The sequence below is a fragment of the Brachyhypopomus gauderio genome, chromosome 5 (assembly GCF_052324685.1).
Source record: "Brachyhypopomus gauderio isolate BG-103 chromosome 5, BGAUD_0.2, whole genome shotgun sequence".
NCBI lineage: Eukaryota > Metazoa > Chordata > Actinopteri > Gymnotiformes > Hypopomidae > Brachyhypopomus > Brachyhypopomus gauderio.
The window spans coordinates 33649000-33672955 of NC_135215.1; the positions used below are offsets into that span (position 1 = coordinate 33649000).

At 38.6% G+C, this 23956-nt stretch overlaps 3 protein-coding genes across 10 annotated transcripts in view; 2 read left to right on the top strand and 1 right to left on the bottom strand.

Moving 5' to 3' along the window:
- The first annotated feature begins 565 nt into the window (after nucleotides 1-565).
- Nucleotides 566-3929, top strand: fezf1 (FEZ family zinc finger 1). Its single transcript, XM_077004607.1, has 4 exons — nucleotides 566-1725; nucleotides 1807-1941; nucleotides 2604-2736; nucleotides 2878-3929. Exons 1-4 carry the CDS (start codon nucleotides 940-942, stop codon nucleotides 3135-3137), a joined length of 1314 nt encoding a protein of 437 aa, XP_076860722.1. The 5' UTR covers nucleotides 566-939; the 3' UTR covers nucleotides 3138-3929.
- A 713-nt stretch (nucleotides 3930-4642) lies between these two features.
- aass (aminoadipate-semialdehyde synthase) lies at nucleotides 4643-23029 on the top strand. Of its 2 annotated transcripts, XM_077007321.1 has the most exons (25): nucleotides 4684-4796; nucleotides 5283-5317; nucleotides 5438-5658; nucleotides 8854-9030; nucleotides 9521-9605; nucleotides 9962-10029; nucleotides 10477-10623; nucleotides 10776-10854; nucleotides 11071-11198; nucleotides 12121-12269; nucleotides 12500-12622; nucleotides 13726-13837; nucleotides 14044-14103; nucleotides 14431-14498; nucleotides 17819-17940; nucleotides 18099-18228; nucleotides 18398-18508; nucleotides 18639-18747; nucleotides 19019-19159; nucleotides 19428-19595; nucleotides 19992-20087; nucleotides 20560-20675; nucleotides 20789-20877; nucleotides 20975-21151; nucleotides 21338-23029. In XM_077007321.1, exons 2-25 carry the CDS (start codon nucleotides 5296-5298, stop codon nucleotides 21454-21456), a joined length of 2817 nt encoding a protein of 938 aa, XP_076863436.1. In that variant the 5' UTR covers nucleotides 4684-4796; nucleotides 5283-5295; the 3' UTR covers nucleotides 21457-23029. The 2 variants fall into 2 exon arrangements, with proteins under 2 accessions (XP_076863437.1, XP_076863436.1); XM_077007322.1 differs by lacking the exon at nucleotides 5283-5317 and having other exon boundaries at nucleotides 4643-4796.
- ptprz1a (protein tyrosine phosphatase receptor type Z1a) overlaps nucleotides 23023-23956 on the bottom strand; it is a 58561-nt gene continuing 57627 nt past the window's right edge. For all 7 annotated transcript variants that reach the window (XM_077007315.1, XM_077007313.1, XM_077007314.1 and 4 more), the window contains one exon: nucleotides 23023-23881. In XM_077007315.1, the coding sequence (XP_076863430.1) occupies nucleotides 23738-23881 (144 nt within the window). In that variant the 3' untranslated portion in view covers nucleotides 23023-23737. The remainder of the gene's footprint in view (nucleotides 23882-23956) is intronic.

Genomic DNA, 23956 nt, shown 5'->3' on the forward strand with positions numbered 1-23956 from the left:
GTTAGCAATTTCAATAAAAAAATAATTTATCTTAAAACCCCGTATAGTTATAACGTAGTTCTTTTCATAAAATCCTCTATGGTGGCCAGTCAGATGTAGTTACATTATATATATATATATATATATATATATATATATATATATATATATATGATTCTAATGATTATGATTATTGGAATAATCACGTGCTTGTTTTATTTTTTCTGGACCAGCAAATATGTAGGTTATGTGCATGTAATATTTAGCTTATAGATTATAAATAGTCATTAAATAGTCATTTAAAAGGTCATTCTTTAAAGCGTATTTTTATTGTTTTTTTATTTAAAACATTTCCTTAATTTTCTGTTTATTTAGCCAATACAGTATTCAAGTGTAGCACAGTTTTTTTTATTGCTGTTTTTTTTGGGGGGGTTTTTTGTTTTGTTTTTGTTTTTTGTTTTGTTTTTTTTAGCGTGTCAAATGATGACAAACATCAAACCCGAGCTGGGGGGGGCCGTCATCTTGAAAGATTTAAAATGATGTCACAGCAAGCCGCGAGGGGACCTGAGATTCCCAACCGCTTTACACTTGAACAAGAAGCTTTCTAATAAAGAGCTTCTTCGAGTTAGTCACCCACAGCAGTGGACGACAGGTTCAAGGAAGAAAAAACCAGGTGTGGTGATTGATATCAGTAAATCGAGCAGTTATCTCTACTTTCCGTTGCTTTGCCGTCTGCGATTGGTGAGCTTAGAGTTGTGTTATTGGCAAACACGCCCTACTGAGCGGTGATAGACTTAAGTGTTGATTGTCTGAAGCCAACGGGAAGCGGATCAGTAAGGGGGCTTGAGTCGACTGTGCTTCGCTTGATGATGTCTTTTCTTTCGGGTCAGTGAGAGGAATCAAACTTATCTACAGAAGTAGCACGGACACCCGGCGCATAACAGGTGTTGCCTTGCAGTCATGGACAGTGCGCTGCACCACCCAGCAGGAATATTCGGCACCCCTTCGCCATCGGGAAGCCTAACCGCGGGAGAAAGCATGATCGCCGGCACCAAACCCCTCGCTTTTTCGATCGAAAGGATTATGGCCAGGACACCCGAACCAAAGTCGATACCTTTTCCAAACTTGTTGCACGCTCCCGTGGGGAAAGTGGAGCCCAAAGCGGCGCTGAGCGTCAATGGTGCCCCGCTGCACTGCGTGATCCCCCTGGTGCCGCTGGCCTACGAGCAGGGTCACAAACTTCACGTGAGCGGTGCGGTGGAAGTCAACCATCCCGAGGCTTATTCGTGCAACGCCAACAAACTGGTGAGTATTGGCGCGAGTTATAAAAACGAGCAGCAGGACACGGCGCCGACGATCGGACAGTACAAACTCTTCCGTCCGCAAGTGGTGAACCAGTCGTGTTTCCACTCCATGGGCGCGCTGTGCTATTTGAACTGTGGAGAGGGCGCTTGTCCACCTCCACCGGGCTTGGTCAACCTTCACCCCATGGCCTCGTACTTCCTAAACACTCCTCTCCAGTCGCGCCAAAAAACTTTCTTGTCGGAAAAAAGCAAACCCGGACACGCTGTGGACAGTTACCCGTCCGGATTGTCGTTTAAGGAGCTTTCTCAAACCCACCTGCATCATTACATGAAGGAAAGCGCACAGATCCTGTCAGAGAAACTCTTTAAGAATTCGTCCAAGTTAAACAACGGGTCTCCTCAAACTAAACCAAAAGTATTCACTTGTGAAGTGTGCGGCAAGGTAAGAATTTTTTAATAAAATATTGTCACATTTAGCGATCGACACAATCACGTTGTCATAACATGTGGTTTCAACTTGCAGGTGTTCAATGCGCACTATAACCTAACACGCCACATGCCGGTACACACGGGAGCGCGACCTTTCGTCTGCAAAGTATGTGGCAAAGGATTTCGCCAAGCAAGCACTCTATGTCGGCATAAAATTATTCATACTCAGGTACAGCTACGCACAATTATGTGCTTTATTGTTGTTGCTAGAATATAACCATATAATATATAATATATATACCCATACAGGTATCTTATATATATATATATATAAGATAATATATATAACATATATAATATGTTATATAATATAATATAACATAACGTAACGTATAATATATATATATATTATATTAGTTATATTGTATATACAATATATATATATATATATATATATATATATATATATATATATATAGATATAGATATAGATATAGATACCTGTATGGGAATAATAATAATGGTGATAATAATAATAATATGTTATTATTATTACTTTATTGTTGTTGATGATTACATTTATATAACAATAATGATTTTGTTGTTTAATAACGAGTTTTAATTGTTGTAAGAAGAGAGAAGAGAGACAATTTTTATAGACTCTAACAGTTACACCTTTTTATTTGTGTATGTTTACCATGAGTTCATTCTCGTGTGAAACTCCACATTTTTGGGAACTATATAAAGTTAACACATTATATAATTATATATATATATATATATATATATATATATATATATATATATATATATATATATATATATATATATATATAATTATTATGATTTGTATATATGTTGCTATTGCTCATTCACTATGTTTGTTTGCAGGAAAAACCGCATAAATGCAACCAGTGTGGAAAAGCTTTCAATCGAAGTTCAACTCTCAACACTCATGCACGAATTCACGCAGGCTACAAACCCTTTGTATGTGAATTCTGTGGCAAGGGATTTCACCAAAAAGGTATTTGCAATGCAATGCAAAATTCATTCTCTTGGTGTCTTACGTTCTTGTATTTGTTGGGTGCTTATTTTATGAAAAATGTGAATTCATATAAACATGAAGTATTAACCAGAAAACGACGTGCGCATTTTTTTCTCTTAGGTAACTACAAAAACCATAAATTGACACACAGCGGCGAAAAACAGTTTAAGTGCAATATCTGCAACAAGGCCTTCCATCAAGTGTACAACTTGACGTTCCATATGCATACGCACAATGACAAGAAACCTTTCACTTGCCCGACTTGTGGGAAAGGGTTCTGCAGGAATTTTGATCTTAAGAAGCACATACGGAAACTGCATGACATATCACCAGGACCCCATTCACCGCCGACACCTAATGACAACACAGAGACCCAATAAAATCTCGACGCTTTAACGCTGGTAAAAAAATCGGTGTCCTATTAAAAAAATTCTTCCTGGTAATGGAAATATTTTTATCCCGCATGCAATCCAGGCATATTTTGCGACCAAACGTTTCGCGCACCGCGTTTTTTGAGACATGTTTGTAAAAATGATGATTCTTTTCACTCTCAGGGTAATTACGTTGTACTATGTTGTATCTTTGTAGGATAGACTTTAATTTATTTGAAATTGCAATGGTGACATTAACTTAAGAGAGTGAGATCAGTATACGAATAATTTAATCGTTGTGACTACAGTGTAAATTCTTCATTTTGTATAATATCTATTATTTATAGTTCATCATTCTTTATCAGCTATGTTGTTTGCTACTTTCTGTGTGTTACATCAGTGTGAATTATGCAAGGGGTTGTTGTAAATACCATTGACATCAGATTTCTCATTACAACGACAGATTATAAATCATTATAATAAGGGAAAATACAATTTAAATGAAATGGTTTTTGTTATAGCGTTTCCAAATAAATATTTGGAATGCATGCAGTTTTACATTTGTGCCAACATTTAAAACCGTTTCGGTCCCTTAGAAAACTGCGAAATAATGGGAATTAAAACTAATTAACGATAAGTACAAAAAAAGCTATAAACATTGTATAGGATGATGAGTATTGCGGATAAAATAAGACAGCGTTCTCAGTTCAACGAGTACTTTTCATGTGTAAATTAAAGACCTAAGAAATCTGTAATGTTTCAGAATAAAGGCATGTGCAGATTCAAGACTGCCCCAGAAAAGTGCATTAAAGTATATGCAATGCCAACGAATTATTAGTGTTACTATATTACTGTTTCAGCATAGCTAGTTCAAAATCAGTATATCAGTAACATAACGATATGATACTGTTGCTTCTTCATTTCGTGAATGGTTATTTATTGGCTACTCTATTGAGATGCTCATAAATACACCCCCTAGTGGAGAATATCTTAGTATCTCACTACCAGTTTAAACATAATGGATAGCCTCTCCTTATAAGAACATTTTATTTTCAACGCATGTAGCATATTGTTATAACATATATATTATAATTCAGTTGTCTAATTAAACGTAAAATTCACTCTCAGTCATTACTTTCCCAGATGGCTTCCGACATTTAAACATTTTCAGCACCACCACATTGGAACAGTTCCCGGAGTGGCGTATATAATCTTAAACTAGCTATAACTTAGCTATCAACTTTATTCGGATTTATCATATGTTGTGTAAAGAGTACATTTCTTGAAATACATTAGACATATTTACTGGGTTATTTTCTTAACTATATTGTAATTATTTGTAAGCAATTTACAGTCCAAGCTCCAATACCTCCAGGGAGGTATTAATTAATATCACCGTTCGTACGCTGTCGCAGCCGGTCGGCTCGGTGACGTCATAACGCCGCGACGCCTACGTCAAGGTTCGCTGGAGGAGGCCGAGCCGCGCGCTGCGCTGCTATTGGACGAGGCCGCATCAGCGCTGGCATTCCTCAGCAGAACAAGTGTGCTGCTGTTCCATAAACACACTGAGCTAGCTGCCATATGCCCTTACACCCCAGTTCCGCATGAAGCTTGATAACCTGCTGCTGATGAAAATACACATTGAAAACAGAATTTGAACACTAAAAGGTAGGTGAGGATATTGAGAAAAAAATAGTGTTATTTCCAGCGAGGCCTGCAGCTAGAACACTTTGTTTCTTACGAAATGAATGCTATCCTCAGCTAGCTAACTTCTAATTCATTCACACATACTTCTGTGACCTTATTAGCATGTTGGCTATTTGCAGGGTCTTCAATGCTATAGACTAATGCAATATTGCTGATATTTTTATGCAGGTTTCAAGTGACATAGATAATTACATTATTATACCTAGCTTTCTAAAGTGCTATAGTCTTATTTTTCACATATTTGCATATTCCACTCTGTTCTCCATGATATGGCATTGGTGAATTTGTTTACATGTTGTTGGCAAGCAAGGATCAGTTATTAAATGTGTGTAGCTAGCTGTAGCTAGCTGTGTAGCCAAATAATCCATTCAGAGAGGCCTCAGCATCTGAAATGGCAAATACAGTGCCTGTTCATTTTGTGTTGATACAGTCTGATCTCTTGCACAGATACTGCTATTGAATGAAACATTTGACCAATTTTAGTGAGTCCAGTACATTGTGTCTTCATTCTTATTATGTGTAATTGTAACCCTTATTATTTGTATCTGTAACCCCATAACTTGCAACCGTTACCCTGTAAGCTGTAATTTTCTTTCCCGAAGCCATGCTCCGATTTGTAAGAAACCAAGCCAGGGGGTTAAGGGGCTGCATGTGCAGCCAAGAGAGGTCTCTCCACCACAGGACTGTGATGGCCATCCGCCGTGAGGATGTCAATGTATGGGAGAGGCGAGCACCCCTTGCCCCTCGACATGTAAAAGAGATCACTGCAGCTGGCCACAAAGTCCTGGTTCAGCCCTCGAACAGGAGAGCCATCCACGACCGAGTGAGTAGGCAGGGTCATCCTAATAGGACCTCAGGTTTAGTGCTGCTTACTGATGAATACAATGATGACCAGTTCCCTCTTTGGTAGTTGCCATGAGTGTTTTAATAGTAGAATAATTCATAATAATTTATAATTTTTCAGTGAATAGCACATGGTAACATACAGGTCTAGTTGAAATTCTGTAACCCTTAAATGGCAAGCACAATAAAAGTCTGAAGCAGTTGGGTAAAGCAATAAAGTAAGTAATTTGAGGTTTACAGAATTTCAACCACACAGGCATGCAAAATATCATTAGAATTCTGCTACATTTCTTAGTTACACTTTAGCACTAGAAGTCCCTGAAATTTCAACCACCCCCCTGAAGTCCCTAAAGAGGGTCCAAAGAACCTTAGTCCAAACTGACACCTCTGGTGGCTCCAATTAACATCCATTCATTTGCAAAAGTGTCCACTGCCTGAGGAATCAGCAGGGGGGAGAAGAGCTGAACTTGCCTCCAGTGTTATGTAAATGAGGCGTGTGTCAGGTATGGGTGGTTGCTGCTGAAAGCTTGCACCTCCTTGGCTGCCATATGAGACTGTGCAAGATCTCTTGCAAGAAGTCTCCTCATCTACAGAACCATATGTTTGAGATTTGATTTGTGAAAGGTTGAAATAATGTGAAATTGACACAAACATAATATTTGAATTATAATGGCATATAAGTGGCATATTGATTAGTCAAAATGGCTCTGATATTTTATATATATATATTTTATACCAAATACAGCCATAACCAGCAAACAAAAATAGGAAATTTAGGAAATCTTACCAAAAGAGATTTCACTACTACAGATTTTCACTACTTTCTGAAAACTAACAATGTGTTGTGTGTGACGTTTGTGACCCTAGGCTTGAAAATTGCTTCATATGGGCTTTTTTTTTGGCCCACCTCCAACCTTTCACCTTTGGAGGACAACTTTGTTTTCATGTAAGGATCAAAAGAAAACAATTCTGTATAATACAGTACAATAGTGATAAAAACAATTGGGGTTAGGTGAACCATACAGGACAGGAGAGAAAACAGGAGGAGAGAAAAGAAGGGGAGAGAAAGTAAAAAGGGAAAAGACAGAAGAGCAGAAAAAACAGCTCAAATGACCACTGCAATGATTCACCAACTGCTGCTACTAAATGAAGAGCAGAAAGTAAGACATACAGCACAAATGACTGATGTATGTGTGTGTGAGTGTGTGTGTTTATGTAAGTGCAACATAGGATAAATGTACATAATGTACTTATTAGCAAGGCCCCAGAGGCCAGAGGCAGGCAGAGAAAGACCAGGGAACCCCACCCGCCCACGGCCCCTCCAGGATCATGTCCAAAGCCTGCTGTGTACTGGAAACCTTTGCTATCCTTGCTTCTCAGTCAACAGAGTAAGTGAAATGTGTGGTGACATGGATTTTCATCCACATGTAGGTGGCTACAGTCATCTTTCTCTTTATTATAAAACTGACAGACATTATTTGAACTATAATTCCAAAACATATCAAGTCTACCTCCTTTGTACTAATTTTGGATTTTTTTCTCACTGCAAAAGGTGACATGATTATTGGTCAAAATAGCTAAAGTTCAGATTTCTCTGAAAGGGTCTTTTCTTCTCCGTCTGAGTCAATGGATCAACATAGCTCACACTATCACCCATCCCCCCGTCTACCTAGAAATGGCTGCATGACAAAGGATGGCCTCATGGGATGCAAAATACCTCAGCACTGGCTTTGGCAGGCTCAGGTAGAAATGTAGTAATGTTAGTAATGTTTTTCTTCTAAAAAAGATAAGTGGGTTCAAAATAACAATTTTTGAAAAAAATGACCAAATTAATTGTGATGATCCACCTCAAAAAAGGTCATGCAAAAGTCTGTAAGCTGGTCCTGAGTGTGTCTGCCCATCCCCCAGCTGCATTGTTGTGCAGGGGACATGCATAAGGTGAGAGAGGCAGTCAGAGGGCCTGGCTGAGAGCAGCAGCTACAGAGGACATGATGTAAGTTTAGAAATATATACAATAAAGTTGAAATGTTCTCAACAGAGCACTCACATACAATTATCCACTCAGTCCGCCACTCCCTCATTTGGGGAGAAAGCTACACTATTGTGGCTATTCCCCACTTTAGACAATTTAGACAATTTTTAATCATGGAGGGGTCTGAAATTTTCGTCTTAGGTGCATGTCCTCACTGTATTGGAGTATTTTATTGTCTGAGTGAAAGAGAAACAAAATGGGGTCACTAAAGTGGGAATAGCCACAGGACTGTAGCTTTCTCCCCAAATGAGGGACTGGCAGACTGGGTAGATAGTTGTATGTGAATGCTCTGATGAGAACACTCATGAACAATTGTGCAAATGTGAGATGTGTCGACTGCTACAGATACACGTGTGGCAAATGTACCAGGGAGATAATACCCTGGCAGTGCCAGGCATGTTCTGACAGACTGCTGAGTGACTGTTGAAGTGCTAGTCACACAAGAAGGACATGCCACTCACACACACACACACACACAGCCCTGCACTGCAGCCTATTGTAAATATGTGTGGAATTGTTTTATTCCTTGTATTTTTTGTATAATTTTATAGCAATAATAAAAAGCATGGAACATAAAAAAGCATGGAAACATAACAGTTGTTCTTTTGTATGTTTCTCATGCTGAAATTTCAGTCCTCCTGACTTAGACACAGTTGTTCTTTTGTATGTTTCTCATGCTGAAATTTCAGTCCTCCTGACTTGGTCATTGCTCACATGTACCTGGCTATAAAATTTCTAATTTTCTATTTAAAATATAAAAAAATAATTTATTGTTTGTGCTTTGTTGCTCAGATAAAACTAAACTAAATACAATATATAACCTTTATATTATAAAATACAATAAACTAAATAGAACTAACTAGAAACTAAATGGCTAAACTCAATGGAAAACAACAATTAGTTGTGAGCTGAAGCATGCCCCCTCCTGTGGTGCGCCAGTAATGGCCTTATTTACAGGACAAAAGTGCCTGCTCGCAGCTGATAATAGGGTGTTAGCTAAAATCCTTCAGTTCTCTCGACCCTTCTCTGGGTTCCGATGGTAGAAGTGTTGAAAGACCCTTCTCTGGGACTTCTAGTGTTAAGGAGGACAGCTAACTTTTTAAAAGAATAATGAACAAATGTCAGCAGTAGCTCTTTTTTTAGTTCTATGAGAAAGCAGGAGCCATCATTCAGGAGGACATCTCAGAAGCCTCTCTCATCATCGGAGTAAAGAGGCCCCCAGAAGAAAAGGTCATTCCACATAAAACCTATGCATTCTTCTCCCACACCATCAAAGCACAGGAAGCTAACATGGGCCTTCTAGATGATATACTGAAAAAGGTAATGCCCTTTGAAGATGTCCTCTGGTGTTAATAATCGTTGTTTTTCTTGGTCACAGTGCACTTTATTTAATCAGTTGTAACTTATTACCTTGAATCATAATGTATATTTTCCTAAGTTCTTGATATGCTTGATATTAACGTTTCTATGTCAAAAGTGATTAGGAACATAAAAACGAATTCTAAATTCTAGAACTAAAGCCAAGACCATTTTGAAAATTTGAGATGTAATAACTGACAAAATAAACCTCCACATGTCTACCAATCCCTGACTTTTATTGTATTAGTACATATTATTTATGAATAATATTATTGCAAAAGTTATGAAGATAAATACTAAAAAATAAAAAAGGTTCTTAATATTTCTATCTCAGAAGGCCACAGTGGTCATTTTGACCTTATTCTTCACACCGGCTACTCCAGTATTACTCAACTACTATGCAGCAAGGATTTCACTTCTGGTTCTTTAGGTGGTATTTTACTCTTTACAGGAAGTGCGACTGATTGATTATGAGAAAATGGTGGATGACAATGGGTTCAGAATTGTTGCATTTGGACAGTGGGCTGGTGTTGCAGGTAAATGTCCATTATCTGATGATTTTGAGGGTTTTTGAAATTCTCCCTTACCATTATAGTCAAAATATCCATAACCTATAGGAAATTGCTTAATCTCAGTTTTGATCTAAGTGGTGCCTTTTTGTATGGGTCACATGTTGCAACTTGTGCAATACAGTCAAAAATTCATTGAATCATCTAGTCTGGTCAAAGAGAACATGTGATGTATAAAGAGTTTCATGTACATTTCCCAGTTGTGTCCAAAATCAGTTAATAACAGTTGGTGAGAATTGGTGGCACTGATGCTGAATACAGCTGTGGGAAAAGCTACTGTTTGTAAAACCCCTTTGCCTTAATTATTTCCCTTATCCATGCAGGAATGATTAATATTTTACACGGTTTGGGCCTACGTTTCCTAGCCCTGGGACACCACACTCCTTTTATGGTATGTCCTTTTAATTCACCAAGCAAGACTGTGTTGCACTACAAAAATCCTTACATTGGTATGAAAGACACTTTATAAATATTTCATTTTTCTTCATCCTTAACTATATAACATTATGTGTTACATAACAAAGCATTATATGTTTGTTATAACCTTCTGTAATACATGCTATATATACATATATTTTCCTCTGACCTATTCTCTTACATTTTTTATTTTCCTAAAATGTCAGGGCATGTTTGGCCCAGATTATTCTCCTTTTGTTAGTTAAACTGGAGTTACAAGGCAGTATAGCTAACTGGTACTGGTACTGGACCACCTAATTAGTCTTGTACGCCGAACACCAAATCTACCTGGTTTAACTCTATTTAGGATGAGTGAGAAATTTGGTCAGCTTTGACATTTCCTTTGTTTTCTTTTTTTTTTTTTTTTACTATATGGAAACAGCATATTGGAATGGCCCACAACTACAGGAACGTCAGTCAAGCCGTCCAAGCTGTAAGGGATTGTGGGTATGAGATATCACTGGGCCTGATGCCAAAGTCAATTGGTCCACTGACATTTGTGTTTACTGGCACTGGCAACGTGTCTAAGGTATGTCTGAATTGTACTGTACAACCATGTTGTGACATGGTCTTCTTTGGCTTGAATCTGACTAAATCACAGTGTAAAGACTAAACTTACATGAAAATACATGTCAGACATACATGATGCAGTCCCCAATTTTGTCCCATCAATTCCTGTAGGGTGCACAGGATATATTTAATGAGCTTCCTTGTGAATATGTGGAGCCACATGAACTGAAAGAAGTCTCTGACTCCGGAGGTACTACTGCCTTCTGTCCTTTAAATGCTTTTTAGTACTTTTAATTTATCACTCTATATAGGACCATAAAATACAGAAGAAGTTTGGGGGACACACAAATATTTCTCTCTTGTCTGTAGCATGCTCTTCTTTTATTCTCATTTTTCTGTTTGTTGGTGTTTTGGTGTCCATGCACGGAATCATCTAATAAATGAATTGTTGTTAATGTAACTCCAGACCTTACCAAAGTGTACGGCACAGTGATCAGCAGACATCACCATCTTGTTCGAAAGAGTGATGGGCTGTATGATCCTCTGGAATACGAAGACCACCCTGAGCGTTACACCTCTCATTTCAGATCCAGTGTGAGTAACAGATGCAGCAAACAAGTAGTATTTTTTAACCTCACATAATACTCCCAACAGTCTTTATGAAGAATGAAAATGCTGGAAATTACACAACCATTCATTCTGCAATCATGTTAATTGAAAATATCTATTGGGTTAACATCAAAGAAGCCATCCCTGCAAAAATACGAGGCCTGCATGTAGTTGGACGCCATATGTGATTAGAAACAGCAGTTTGACAGTAGACAAGACGTCCATGCAGCTGTTGCCATAATTTAAGGTTTCTGAAAGCTCGGTGGTGTAGGGAATTACACCCGTATGTGTTGTTAGGACACATCAGTCTGTAAGACCCAGAGCAGGATTGGCTGTTTTGTAGCAATGTCAGGTTCAGGGACATCTCAAAATCAAAGGCTACCTTCTTTTCATCATTCCTTGTGAGTCTGCTTCCCAGAAGAAGTGACTTAATCTGCCCTCAGCAGAACAGTAATGCTATGAATGACTGATAGGCTTTTGCCTTCCCAGTTTTTTAAATTCTCCACAAATGGCTTTTTTAATAAGTGATGCTTTGCTTCAGCCGGCAGAGCTGCAAATTCAAAAAGCAATATATAAGCTCTTACGCTATTGCAGCTCTGCAGAACACATCAACATCTCTTCATGTGTTGCTTAAGAGGAATGAAATCACTAACGCTCAAGGTTTTCTCACCCAGAAGAAATTCATTCACTCTTTGACTCATTTTCTGATAAAGCATTTTTTACATCTCCATACGAGAGGCTAGTTTTCAGTGCATTTTGAGAGTGCTGTGTTTTAAGGAGTCTGTTTACTGGATGTTTTAAAAGTCTGTTGGAAATAATAAAAATATGAGTTACGTCATTTGTGCCTGAGATGAAATGGATGGAGAGGAAGAAAAGACTGATATTGGGCTGGCTATTTTGTCTAAAGGTGGCACCTTATACAACCTGCTTGATAAATGGCATCTACTGGGACCCTCAAACCCCCAGGCTGTTACGGAGACTGGATGCACAGAAGCTTATGAGAGCCTCCAAGAATTCGGTCTCCGCCACGGAAGGCTGGCCAGCACTGCCGCACAAGTGAGATTCCCACTGCATGATCTCTGGCTTCCTGCTCCGCCGTGCACCACAACGCTGTGATAGTATCTGCTGCCCAGAAGATGAGCAGTGTGTTGTAGGAGGGTCTTCTGTTTGGTTTTAGAGATGTTTGAATATTGAATATACCCTTAACATGATCCTCCATGACACTTTGAGCCCGGTAATGCTCCCTTTGACACATTATGGGTTTTCTCCTTCTCATATCTTCCCAGGCTTTTGGCAATCTGTGACATCTCTGCAGACACAGGGGGCTCCATTGAGTTCATGACTGAATGCACCACCATTGAGAAACCCTTCTGTATGTATGATCCCAACCAGCACATAGACCATGACAGGTATGGCTTTTTTTTCTACAGCTTTCTACAAAGGCCCGTATCCTGCAATTTTTTTCCCCATTTGTTTTTTCTGTTCACTCCAAAGATTAAAGTCATAATTCATTTTATATGATACTTTTCTTATGTTTGTTTACCCCTTTAAATTAAACAAACTTATCTTTTATTGCATATTTAAGAATATATTAGCTTTATGCTACTGCACCTCGTTCAAATAGCACTCAGATCTGAAACATTCCTGAAAACTGCTGTATAAGTGGACATAGCTGAAAAGGTGGACCAGGTAATTTTTGGTAACCAGCATATGTAAGCTAGTTTTTCAAACGATCATAGTCTCACTCCCTGTGTTCAGCCTTCCCTCCAAAGACACTGCCCCAAAACGCATGAATGTACACTGCCTGACTACAGGAGGGGTTCAAGAGTACTGAAGAGACGATCACAATGTGTTGTTTTCGTCAGTCTGTGCAACTACATGTTTCATTTGCATGAAGGAAAACACCTAGCCAACATCATCATAATAGACGTAAATAACAAACATGGATACTGTTCGTTTTCACATCTGTCAAGCTTGTTAATCTTGGGAAATGTTCAGTTAAAAAGAATTTGATGCAGTAACTTAATTGGCTACCTTGCAGTATCCAGCAATGGTAACATTGTTAGATGTCAGGCAAAGGTAAAAACATCAACAAGATTAGTTATCCTAAACAGCTGAAGTTTTGAATGGTTACTTTGAATTTTCAGTGAATTTCCTCCTAAATGTTTGCTGATGGAAAAGCGCTGCATTTCCTAGCAACGTAGCTAGCAAGCTAATTACTTTTGCAAAACCTCATTAGTGTTCACACTGCTTCATATTTACACCATTTGACATCTGACAGAACCTATTCCAGAGCTACTTACAAAATTACTTGATAATTAATGATCACTGGAGTATTTGATTTAGTGATTGCTAAAGAGTATTCAAAAATATATATGAAACAAATGTGCTTTGACAGTAAATTACCTACTCCACCTTTAAGGCAAGAGGGAAATGACTACAAATGCATTATCGAACTACAGTATCTAAACAGAGCTGCCATCCAGAATATGTCTCTTCCTTTATTTTCTAGTGTGGAAGGAAATGGCATTCTTATGTGCTCCATTGATAACCTTCCTGCCCAACTTCCCATTGAGGCTACAGACTATTTTGGTGACCGCCTGCTCCCTTACATCTGGGAAATGGTAAGACCTGGTGTTTTGGACCTGGTGTTGTGGGATAGGTGCTGCTGCAGGCCTATTGTGTGTTGCAGAAGACCAAAGGCAGTCAGGTTTGGCTCTGTCAGTTAAGCAGTACTTTAACATTGCACGAAAGTTCAGCGCACTTGAATAGCTCACGTCCTGGTATTCCTGTTCGATATATTTAGATTCTGCTTTATTTATATCCCAAGCTCCCCTCAGATGCAACCAGATCACTGGACAAGGAAGGTTTCTCTCCTCAAGTTAGAGATGTGAGTGTACTAGAGCTGTTCAGTGAATTGTATATGACCATCTACGATCAGTTCATATGTCTTTCTAACAAACAAAACATGTTGCACTATTGTGATTATGCCTAAACTCAAGTGACTAATCTAGCTATGCCTCCCATTTGAGAACTATTCAGCAGACATAACTTACACTCTAACACTCTAATCTTAGAGTTAATCCTTAACTAAATACTTCTTTTGTGTTACTGTCTAGTTTAAAGTTGTATATTTTTAACAGATTATGGTCTTGTTTACGATCTCTAGATCACACATTTATCTGGCTTAATGTTTGATCCGTGTCTACATATATAGGCTGTAATAACGTCCAACGGGAAGCTGACTCCTAAATTTGAGTACATTGAGAAGCTGAGAGAGAAGAGGTAAGGAATGTTCGGTTGGTTTGAGCAAGCTATCTATATGCCTTAAGATCATTAAAATAGCACAGCGCTAAAAGATATGTGAAACTGAAGCAGAAGTGCTAAGTTAAGCTTTAACATATATCAGACACTGCAAATATAGAGACTTGTGTTAACTCCATAAGCCATATAGTATATTACCATATGTTATTTATTGTATATTATTTATGTAATATGTAATTTATGTAATTACAATACAAATACAATACAAGCACTTGTGAAATTGCTTTTTAAAAACTACAAAAGTTATTTTGTATGAATGTTACAGGAAGGTACCGCATAAGACTGTAGGATGGGTAAAACCTACAGAAATACAATTAATAGTAAGACATTGCAAAACATATTGTTGGTTAATAGAGCCCTCTAACCAAATTGTGATTTTTCTCTGTATGCTGTTAGCATCCTGCCCTTTTTCAGATGTTCCAGTATTATGTGGAATAACCACGTTATTTTGACCACAAAGTAATTTTATTCAAAGTAGTGCAGTTCAGTCTTTATCACGTTGATGTATTTCACACAGTGAAAAGTTAAGACTAAAGCTAAGTACAGACATTCACTGTACTGTACATGCAGTTTTACTTGCTTTATTAATTTAGCAATGATGACTTATTTTGTGTTACATTTTTCTCCACCCAGTAATATTTATAGTTATTATGCATTCATAATCGAGTCTGCCTCTACCTGTGCCTCACCTGAACATGCTTCCTCATACTAATTATGCCACAGTTATGTCACTAAACCTCCAGCCACGTCTGTTGTGTTCAGCCACAGTGCAGCCTCCGTGTGGTTTTTCTGCCTTGCTCATTCCTTAACCCCTTGCATGGCTCCAGTGATCGAGTGTTCTCTCGTGGCTAGTCGAGATTCGCCACAGCCACCACCTCTGTCTCCTGCTACTTTCTGTCTCTGACTTTTCACACACAGCCAGTAATGCAGTCATATATTTGTGCATTCATGCCGTCCAAGCTCACAAGTAAGCTTTTCTGTTTGTTTTTCCAATTTCTAACCGACCTTCCAATTTATTTTCTACCCACCAAATAGCTAACCTCCTCTTGTCAAATGGCAGCAAATCCTTGCTCACACGTGATGCCACATCACACGTGCTTCATCGGAGGGCAGCCCAGCACACACACAGGCTGGCTAACTGCCCCTGTTGCCCAGGCACAAACACAGTACTGCCGCCCCTCCCACAGCACCGGGTTGTTCCTGTGGGCCCCCTGCCATGCGTGGCTGTGGTCTTGAGCCAACACGCTCACGAGGACAGGACAAACCCTCTTCCCTTGCACTACTCAGGGTCACATATCGGTTAATTAAGATTTCTTTTAATAATTGACGAGAGATTCTGTTAAGAGATTCTGTTGTTTTGATAATGCTCCTCTCCACAAGGCCGTCTTTTCATTTGTCCCTTTCACTCTTAATGCATAATTTATCTTCAGTAGCTTGCACGCAAAAAAAAAAAAAGAAGTGGTCTTTGTCTCATCTCGCTGGGCTTCTCCTGCCTGTGCGCTTGTCCCTAGAGTGTGTGCTTTCTCTCCCACGTGCCGCTCCATGTTCAATACAGCAGATATGCTTTGTCATGCAGGCTTGTGAAATCATGTGCTTGTAATATGACACACAAGGACTGGACTTAGCAGTCCGCTTCATGCTCATTGTTATGTACTTAGTGGGTCTGAACTTCACATAGAAACGGCTGTCTATTTAAAAGTGGACTTGACTGTAAATGTGGTGAGCATTTTTTTTTCTTTTACAATTTTTTCTGTTGAAATAATTAAAGCATTAACATCATCTATGAAATAAGAAAGTGGTTAAGTGGTTTCGGTTGCATTGGTGCACATATGCAGTGTGAGGTTTGCATTTAAGCTAAACATAGATGATTGGCAGAGACTCTAGGGTCTGTCTAGTAAGCACTGATTTGTTCCTGTTTATTTGAAATTGTTCCTGTTGAGAATGCATCTGAAAGATGGGCATTTTTTTTCACATCTCAGTGCCAACTCACTGACAAGCTAATGCTAGAAATACTCTGTCCTAGAAACTAGAGAGCTACACAGGAGTGGGGACGGGGACACCACCTTGACTATGAGGACAAAAATTAATATATTCGCATAATATTACCATGTTCTGTGGACTGGAACATAGTTTAACCCCAAACATTCTCTTCTTCTGTTCTGAGGAGGTTGTCTCACTGTGCATAGGTTAATGATTTTGTAGAGCTTTGGATTAGTATTGATGTTAAGAACTAGAGATTCAGCTATTTTGCTGAGATCGTTACAAAAACGAATACGTCTCTTGGTCAACACCAAGGCTGGCAAATTGAAAAAATAATGTGTAAGTACAAATTAGAATTGGCTTATATTTGTATACTACCATATCATGTAAGTGAATATTCTGTTATAAATGGTTATAAAAGCCAAATCCTAAAAGGCCATTTGTACTAGGTAGTGGTGTTTAAACAGGTGGTGATGAGCTTTGAGTGGTGGTAGTGAAGTCGGGGACGAGTGGGGTGTCTACAGAATTTCATCCATGTGGTGCTCTCTATTGTGTAGTGCTGATCTAAGATCAGTTCAGTTCTTATTTAAAGTCTCATGTGTTATGTACACTACCAGTAAAACGTCTGGACACACCTAGTTTATTTATTTTATAATATTTTCTACATTTTTGAAAAACAAAATAATGAAATAACATGTGACTATGCACTTGTAGGATGAGGGGCAAAATTCACTTTTTGAGGAGGCAAAACATTCATTTCATTAGTATTATTTTAATTATATACTGTATACATTGTTTTGGGGGTGAAATCATAAAATAGGCTATCAACATTACCTGTTTATATTTGTCTTAGAAGCAAATTTAAGCATAGTCCATTAACTAAAAATAAATGTCTTTAAGACTTAAAAACATGCATTCACTCAGTTGTGTACAAACGTTTAACTGGTAAAGTATGTATTAATATAATCCATGCTGATCATGTACTGATGTTTCAGTATCTTTTTTTTAAATAGCAACATCCTTTATTATTCCTGACAGTTCTAATCATTCACTGATCATAATGAAATTCTAATGAACGTAATCCTAACAAGACCTTATTGGATCCATTAGGTGACATTTGTAGACGCGTTAGAGAAACAACATTTTGTTTTCTTTTATTCAGTCTTTCATCTTTTCATTTGCCTTCAGTGGCATTCATCTTTTATTCAGTAGTTTATAACACCACAGTTCGAAATGCGTCAGCATGTGGGCAAGAGCATGTGTACATATCAGTAGTCATGGACGCACCATCTGGCCCACAGGGAGTCCCAGCAGATCCTGCAGAAGAGGGGAATGAAGCGTGTCCTGCTGCTAGGATCTGGCTACGTGTCTGGGCCAGTCATCGAGTATCTCACCAGGGATGCCGACACCCAAGTCACTGTGGGTAAGTGCTATTGACCAGAGCTTAGAAATCATGCGAGGGTGATTTAAACAGCATCGTTTTTCAGTTCTATGTATGTGTGCATAGATGTTCTATGGATGTATGCACATCTTAGAAAGCTAACTTCTATTGTGGTTGTTGATTTCATTGTCTTGGTTTAGCTACAGTGCTTTTGCACCAGGCTGAGGAGCTGGCTGGCAGATACCCCAACACCATACCTGTGATGCTGGACGTGACCAGCCAGGAAGGTCATCTTGAGTCGTTGGTCAAGGACCATGATCTTGTCATCAGGCATGGACCCTGCTCACACCACACACAAATGGTTTTGTACCATCCAAAATCGAGTTATTTTCTAGTGTGATGAACAGTGTTTGGAGCAAAATTACCATCACTAAATATTTTCTGTTGTGTGGCCTTTTTGTTTGTTGTTTTGTTTTTTATTTATTTGTTTTTTTTTTAGCTTGCTGCCATATATTCATCATCCTTTGGTGGCTAAACATTGCATAAATAAAAAGGTGAACATGTTGACTGCCAGCTACACAAGTCCAGCCATAGAAGACCTTCGGAACAGGTAAACATTATCAGTAGTCTGTTATTATTGTTTGATGAACAGGTGACTTGATTGGCTGACCTGTATGTTCCTATTGGCTGGCTGCATCAATCCATTAGTGTTGCTTTATGATGATTGGATGTTTTGCCAGTGCTGAGGAGGCTGGCATTGCATTATGTAATGAGATGGGCCTGGACCCTGGCATTGATCACATGTTGGCCATGGAGTGCATCGACCAGGCCAAAGCAGACGGTTGCACTGTAGGTATTGTGTGTTTGTGTGTTCCCGTCATGTGTGTTTATAGATATGTGTGATGGTGTGAGATATCTCCTTTGGTAGAGTCATTAGCATGAGTGGAAGACATATGACTTGGCTCAGTCTAGTGACACTTTGTCTTGCATGTTCATTTTTGATCATACTTGATAGTCTGGTGGAAGATAAAAACTTTATTTTTTTTTATGTGTGCTGCCATTAGAAGAAAAGATGTTAAAAGGCTGATAAAGGTTGTGTGCGCTCTCAACATATACCAAGGTGGAGTCCTACAGCTCTTTCTGTGGTGGGCTTCCTGCTCCAGAGTGTTCTGACAACCCAATCCGTTACAAATTCAGCTGGAGTCCATATGGAGTGTTGCTTAATACCATCAGCCCTGCCATATATCTAAAAAACAACCAGGTAATAAGAGTATGAAAGTAAAGCACACCAAATAAATCTTAAAACCCCATTATGAAATGGCTGCATTTAGATTATATTTCTAAAATCTTTTACTTTTACAGTCCTTTCAAAATTTTGTCTTTTGTCTGGTCTAAGGTTATAGTATATTATACATATAAATATGTGTTTTCACACATCAAACAACACAACATGTCCTTATATGTTAAAAGATGTCTGTGCATGGTAATTCAATGGCACTGCTAGTTGTCTTTTCAATTTGTGTTTCCAGGTGATAAGTATTCCCCCTGGTGGTTCTCTGATGGAAGCCACGGTGCCCATGGACTTCTTGCCAGGGTTTAATCTGGAGGGCTTTCCCAACCGCAACAGCACTAAGTACGCTGAGCTATATGGCATTGAGTCTGCACACACGTTGATAAGAGGGACATTGCGCTTCAAGGTACCCCAACCAGCAGTTTCCAATTGTTCCGGACTATGACAACTTGCAGAACTTGTGGTTTTTCTCTTATTGCACAAGTTTTGAATTGTGTAACTTCATAATCAACCTGATTTAATAAGAATGTCATGCAAAATCTGAGATGCAAAGACTGGGAAAAAAAACCAAGTGTTTGCAGCAGTCGTCCGTCTGCTCTGCTGCTCCATACTGGCTTTTATTGATTTGAGAGGTTTTGGTTTTGTATGTGGCATGCTCTCATTGGACGGTTATGGAACTGTTGTGGAACTGCTAGACTGCAAAGATCTTCTTGTGAGCTTCTGCTTTGCTTTAGAAACTAGGAACTTGATGACCAGGGCACAACCTGCAGTACAGCGTGTGTCTTTGTGCATCTTCCTGCAGGGGTTCTCCAGTGTGATGACTGGCTTTGTCAAACTTGGGCTGATTAACACAGACCCTTGCCCAATGCTGGAACACACAGCCAGTCCTGTTTCCTGGGTATACATATTTTACATACTAAACATATAACAGATATTTTTGATAATTCCATTATTGTGTGATTTTTTTTAATGCCCAGATTGAGTTATATAAATTGATCAATTCATCTCAAATAATCTAGACTACTGAGTCTAATTCTTAGAAAGGTTAAAATGAACAATAAAGTCCATAGCTCCTGGAGTATGTACTATATTATCAGAAGTTCTATGATCATTAGTACTTTTCTGGCTTTTTCAGGGGGCGGGGGGGGGGGGGGGGTACTTAGTTTCTTATAGGGAAGAGGGGATTTATGATCGTTTATGTTGGGTTAGCATGCTTAGGATGTTCTGTAAACAATTTAATAATTAGTTTACCATTATTATTTACTATTATTACATATGTTAAGATATAGAAATACATATTGATCCAGAAAGACAGATATTGTTGTTTACATATTTTAATATTATTGAGATTTTGCCCTTTCTGCTCACAGAAACAGGTCCTCTGTAAGCAGATTGGCTTGTCGTCTTCTGTTAGTAATGACTGCTTTGAGGAAGCTGTGTTCAACCAGATAGGACGGGATGAGTTCAGGATGCAGACTCTCAAATGGTGCGTAGCAAAATTGAACGACGACAGGATGGCAGTGATGTTGCTTGTCCTTCTTTGAGTTTGGTTTCGGTTTTGTAATCCCAGCCAGGATGGATGTTGTTTTTTTTTTCCAGGTTTGGAATGCTGAGTGAGGAACCCATACCTCGTGCTGATACCATCCTGGCAGCACTTGCCAAACACCTGGAGACCAAGCTCTCCTTTGGTAAAGTAGAGCAACTCTTCCGTCCATCTCACTTACGACGCCAGGCCTCAGGTAACAAGGCCTATGCTGGAATGTCATGTTACTTTTTTCCCCACAGAGAAGGGTGAGAGAGACATGATCATCTTGAGAAATGATGTTGGCATCCGGCACCCCACAGGCGAGCTTGAGACGAAGCACATCAGTCTTGTGGTCTACGGGGACCCCAAGGGCTTCTCGGCCATGGCCAAAACAGTGGGCTACCCTGCTGCTATTGTAGCTCGTATGTTACTCAATGGTCAGTGTCCACTCTACAACTGTTAGACATTTTGATCCCTTTGATCATTTAGTGTTCTTCTACATTTAGTGTTCTTCTAGTTTCTACTAATTTCATCTTAATTTTTGAAACTGAATACATTAAAGCAATGCAATGAATAAAATGATTCAAGGAATGTAAAAGTAAGCTTCTGTCGCACTTTTGCAGGTGAGCTGAACACTAAAGGACTTGTGGTACCAATGACAAAGAATATTTATGGCCCAGTTCTGAGGAGACTTCAGGAGGAAGGCCTTCAGTTCATCAGCAAGAGTACTGTAACAGAGTAGCGTGTTCTGGAAGCCTTGGATCAGCAGACACCCGAGACGAGTCATCTAGGTAGTTTGTGAAGAACTGACTGTGAAGTATGTACATTGTTTATTTTGAGGCCAGATATTTGAAAAGAAGTTGATACTGTAACTAAAGGGTACTGCACTTATTCTCAAAACATATTTTCTTACACATGCAGTTTCGATTTTATGTTACCTGCTGCTGGAGGTTCATATTTAAAGTAAATGTTGATATCAGCCTGATGAAGAAACGGTTAATAGGTCAGAGGGTCAGAATAGCTTAATATTTGAGGTTTTAGTTTTTGCATAAAGGTGTATGGAGTAGATAGTTTGTTTTGCTCACGTTAATTCAAATGTTTTAATGTCTGAAACTCAGAAATCAGTCAGTATTACCTGAGGCCACACTGAAGAGTGCATAAGAAACAGAACTCATGTGAGCATTTTCTGTGGAATGTTTTTGAAGTGTTTGCATTACAGAAATGTAACCTTATCAAAGTCAAGACTTTAACCATTATATATTTTAATGTAGTATTTAAGTTTTTATGTAATATTTGAGATATTTTTAACATGTCACAACTGCCAATCACACTGTAAAGAGGAGTCTTGAGTCTTTCTTAAATAGGCCAGCAAGTTAAGAATAATTGGGGTTGTAATAAAAAACACAAATTAATGGAGTGAAACTGGTGAGGATGATGTCTAGCCATCTGACCCATTTCCCTGCAATGCCTTTAACCTTTTGTGTCTTATCCAGGATTAATAAATAGAAAAGAAGATGGAATAATGATTCTTGAAACAGATTATGCTGTACTTACGTAGTCATCTTTGTCATCAAAGCCTTAGCCTTAATGCTGTAACTGTGTGTGCTGCATGGGTGTATAAGCTACATCTTTCCTGTTTCGTTAAGCATGGTCTACATAATCTTAGAAAGGCCTCTTAAGTGTCTTGTTATGATCATTATGATTTGGGAGTATTGGGTTAAGCCAGGGTTGAAGTGATGAGCGGCTTGTTTGAGTTAATTGGAAAAACAGTATATATTTTAAAAACAAATGATGCTGACGAAACCATGATTGCTAACTTGACCTTAATGACAGTTTGAATGGTGGTGAAGTGTAGCACATGAATGAAACGCATTGACCCAGTCAAGTGACGTGGTGTCTCACAGCCTTAATCAAGAGTTTTTTAAAGCAAATTGGTACATTCAGAGGAACCATTTTAAAACCATTATTTTTGCTACTTCAAGGCATTCCCCTAAAGTCATCACCATATCATCTAATATCCAGTTTGCCCCATCAGGAGATATAGGGGCCCTCTGACAAGATCCTGTTATTGTAAATATACTCATGAGCCCACTTCAGTTGAACTTGAAAAACCTTTTACACCTTTTTCTGTTAAGGTCATTGAATTCATTGTGTTTCATTTCCCCAAAACCATAACAAATAAAAAGAAAAAGTACAAAATGTCTGTGGACGTATTAAACGCCACATATTACCTTCTGAAAATGCCACTTAATGGATAATTATAGAACAATGAGGAACATTTTCATACTATTGAAATACAAAACATACATTCCTGATTGATTGGTTTTATTTTGCTTTGTTTAATCCTACATACAGCAGAAATGATTTATATTTACAGCTAAAGGGTATCAGTATATTATGGTATTCCATTAAGTGAATTACAGTACAAAATACTGGGACAACCTCAGAAATATTAGAAGAATGTTTGACTAGATTAAGTGCATTCATAGATACAGTGTAAAGCGCTACAGCCTCAACAATAGTAAAATATAAAAATCTAGACTTATAAATAGAATTTTGGTCCATTGGCATGATTGCTATAATATTATTTACAAATTAGAATATTATTTCATGCCCTTGTCAGAAAACTGTGACGGGAAAAAAATTGCCACATCCGTTGCAAATTTGTATTTACATCCGTGTGAAAAACAATGTGGCCCTTGTTTACTACAAAATATAGACTAACAAAATGTAATATTAAAAGCAATATCCCCCATTTAAATTAGCTGTAATGCCAATAAATATGAAATTCTATGAAAAGAATTAGTAAGGTTAGTATAAAGTCACAGGGGCAAAGGTTTTTATATCAAAGTGGTCAAACAAAAAGAATGTACAAAAGATACACATTCCCAAACCCCAGGATCATACCATGTGGCACACGCGGGTCTCGCGTCTGAAGGCAGGAAGCAAACAGATTAAAAGCAGCGCGGCACAGCAGGTGGACAGGGACCGGCCGTGGGAGCTGTGTATGGTCGTTGCTATGGTTACACCAGGGATTCCAGACTCTCGGACGCGCTAGCCGGTCCTCTTGGGATTACGCCGTTGTTGTCAGATGACTGGAGCGTCTTCTCGTCCTCCTGGGTCCCAACCAGACTCAAGATGGCTTTGTAAAGGAATTGGTACTGCTCCTATTGGAGAAATGAAGAGGGGTGTCATCAACATAATGTTCCAGGTTATAATTAGGATGAAGATATACTGGGATG

Excerpts from the sequence above, each read along its gene's own strand:
- fezf1 (XM_077004607.1), top strand. The coding sequence starts at position 940 with ATGGACAGTGCGCTGCACCACCCAGCAGGAATATTCGGCACCCCTTCG. Across the intron at positions 1,726-1,806 it reads CTTGTGAAGTGTGCGGCAAG|GTGTTCAATGCGCACTATAA; the intron begins GTAAGAATTTTT and ends TTCAACTTGCAG. Across the intron at positions 1,942-2,603 it reads ATAAAATTATTCATACTCAG|GAAAAACCGCATAAATGCAA; the intron begins GTACAGCTACGC and ends GTTTGTTTGCAG.
- aass (XM_077007321.1), top strand. The coding sequence starts at position 5,296 with ATGAAACATTTGACCAATTTTA. Across the intron at positions 5,659-8,853 it reads GGAGAGCCATCCACGACCGA|TTCTATGAGAAAGCAGGAGC; the intron begins GTGAGTAGGCAG and ends CTCTTTTTTTAG. Across the intron at positions 19,160-19,427 it reads TATATCTAAAAAACAACCAG|GTGATAAGTATTCCCCCTGG; the intron begins GTAATAAGAGTA and ends TTGTGTTTCCAG.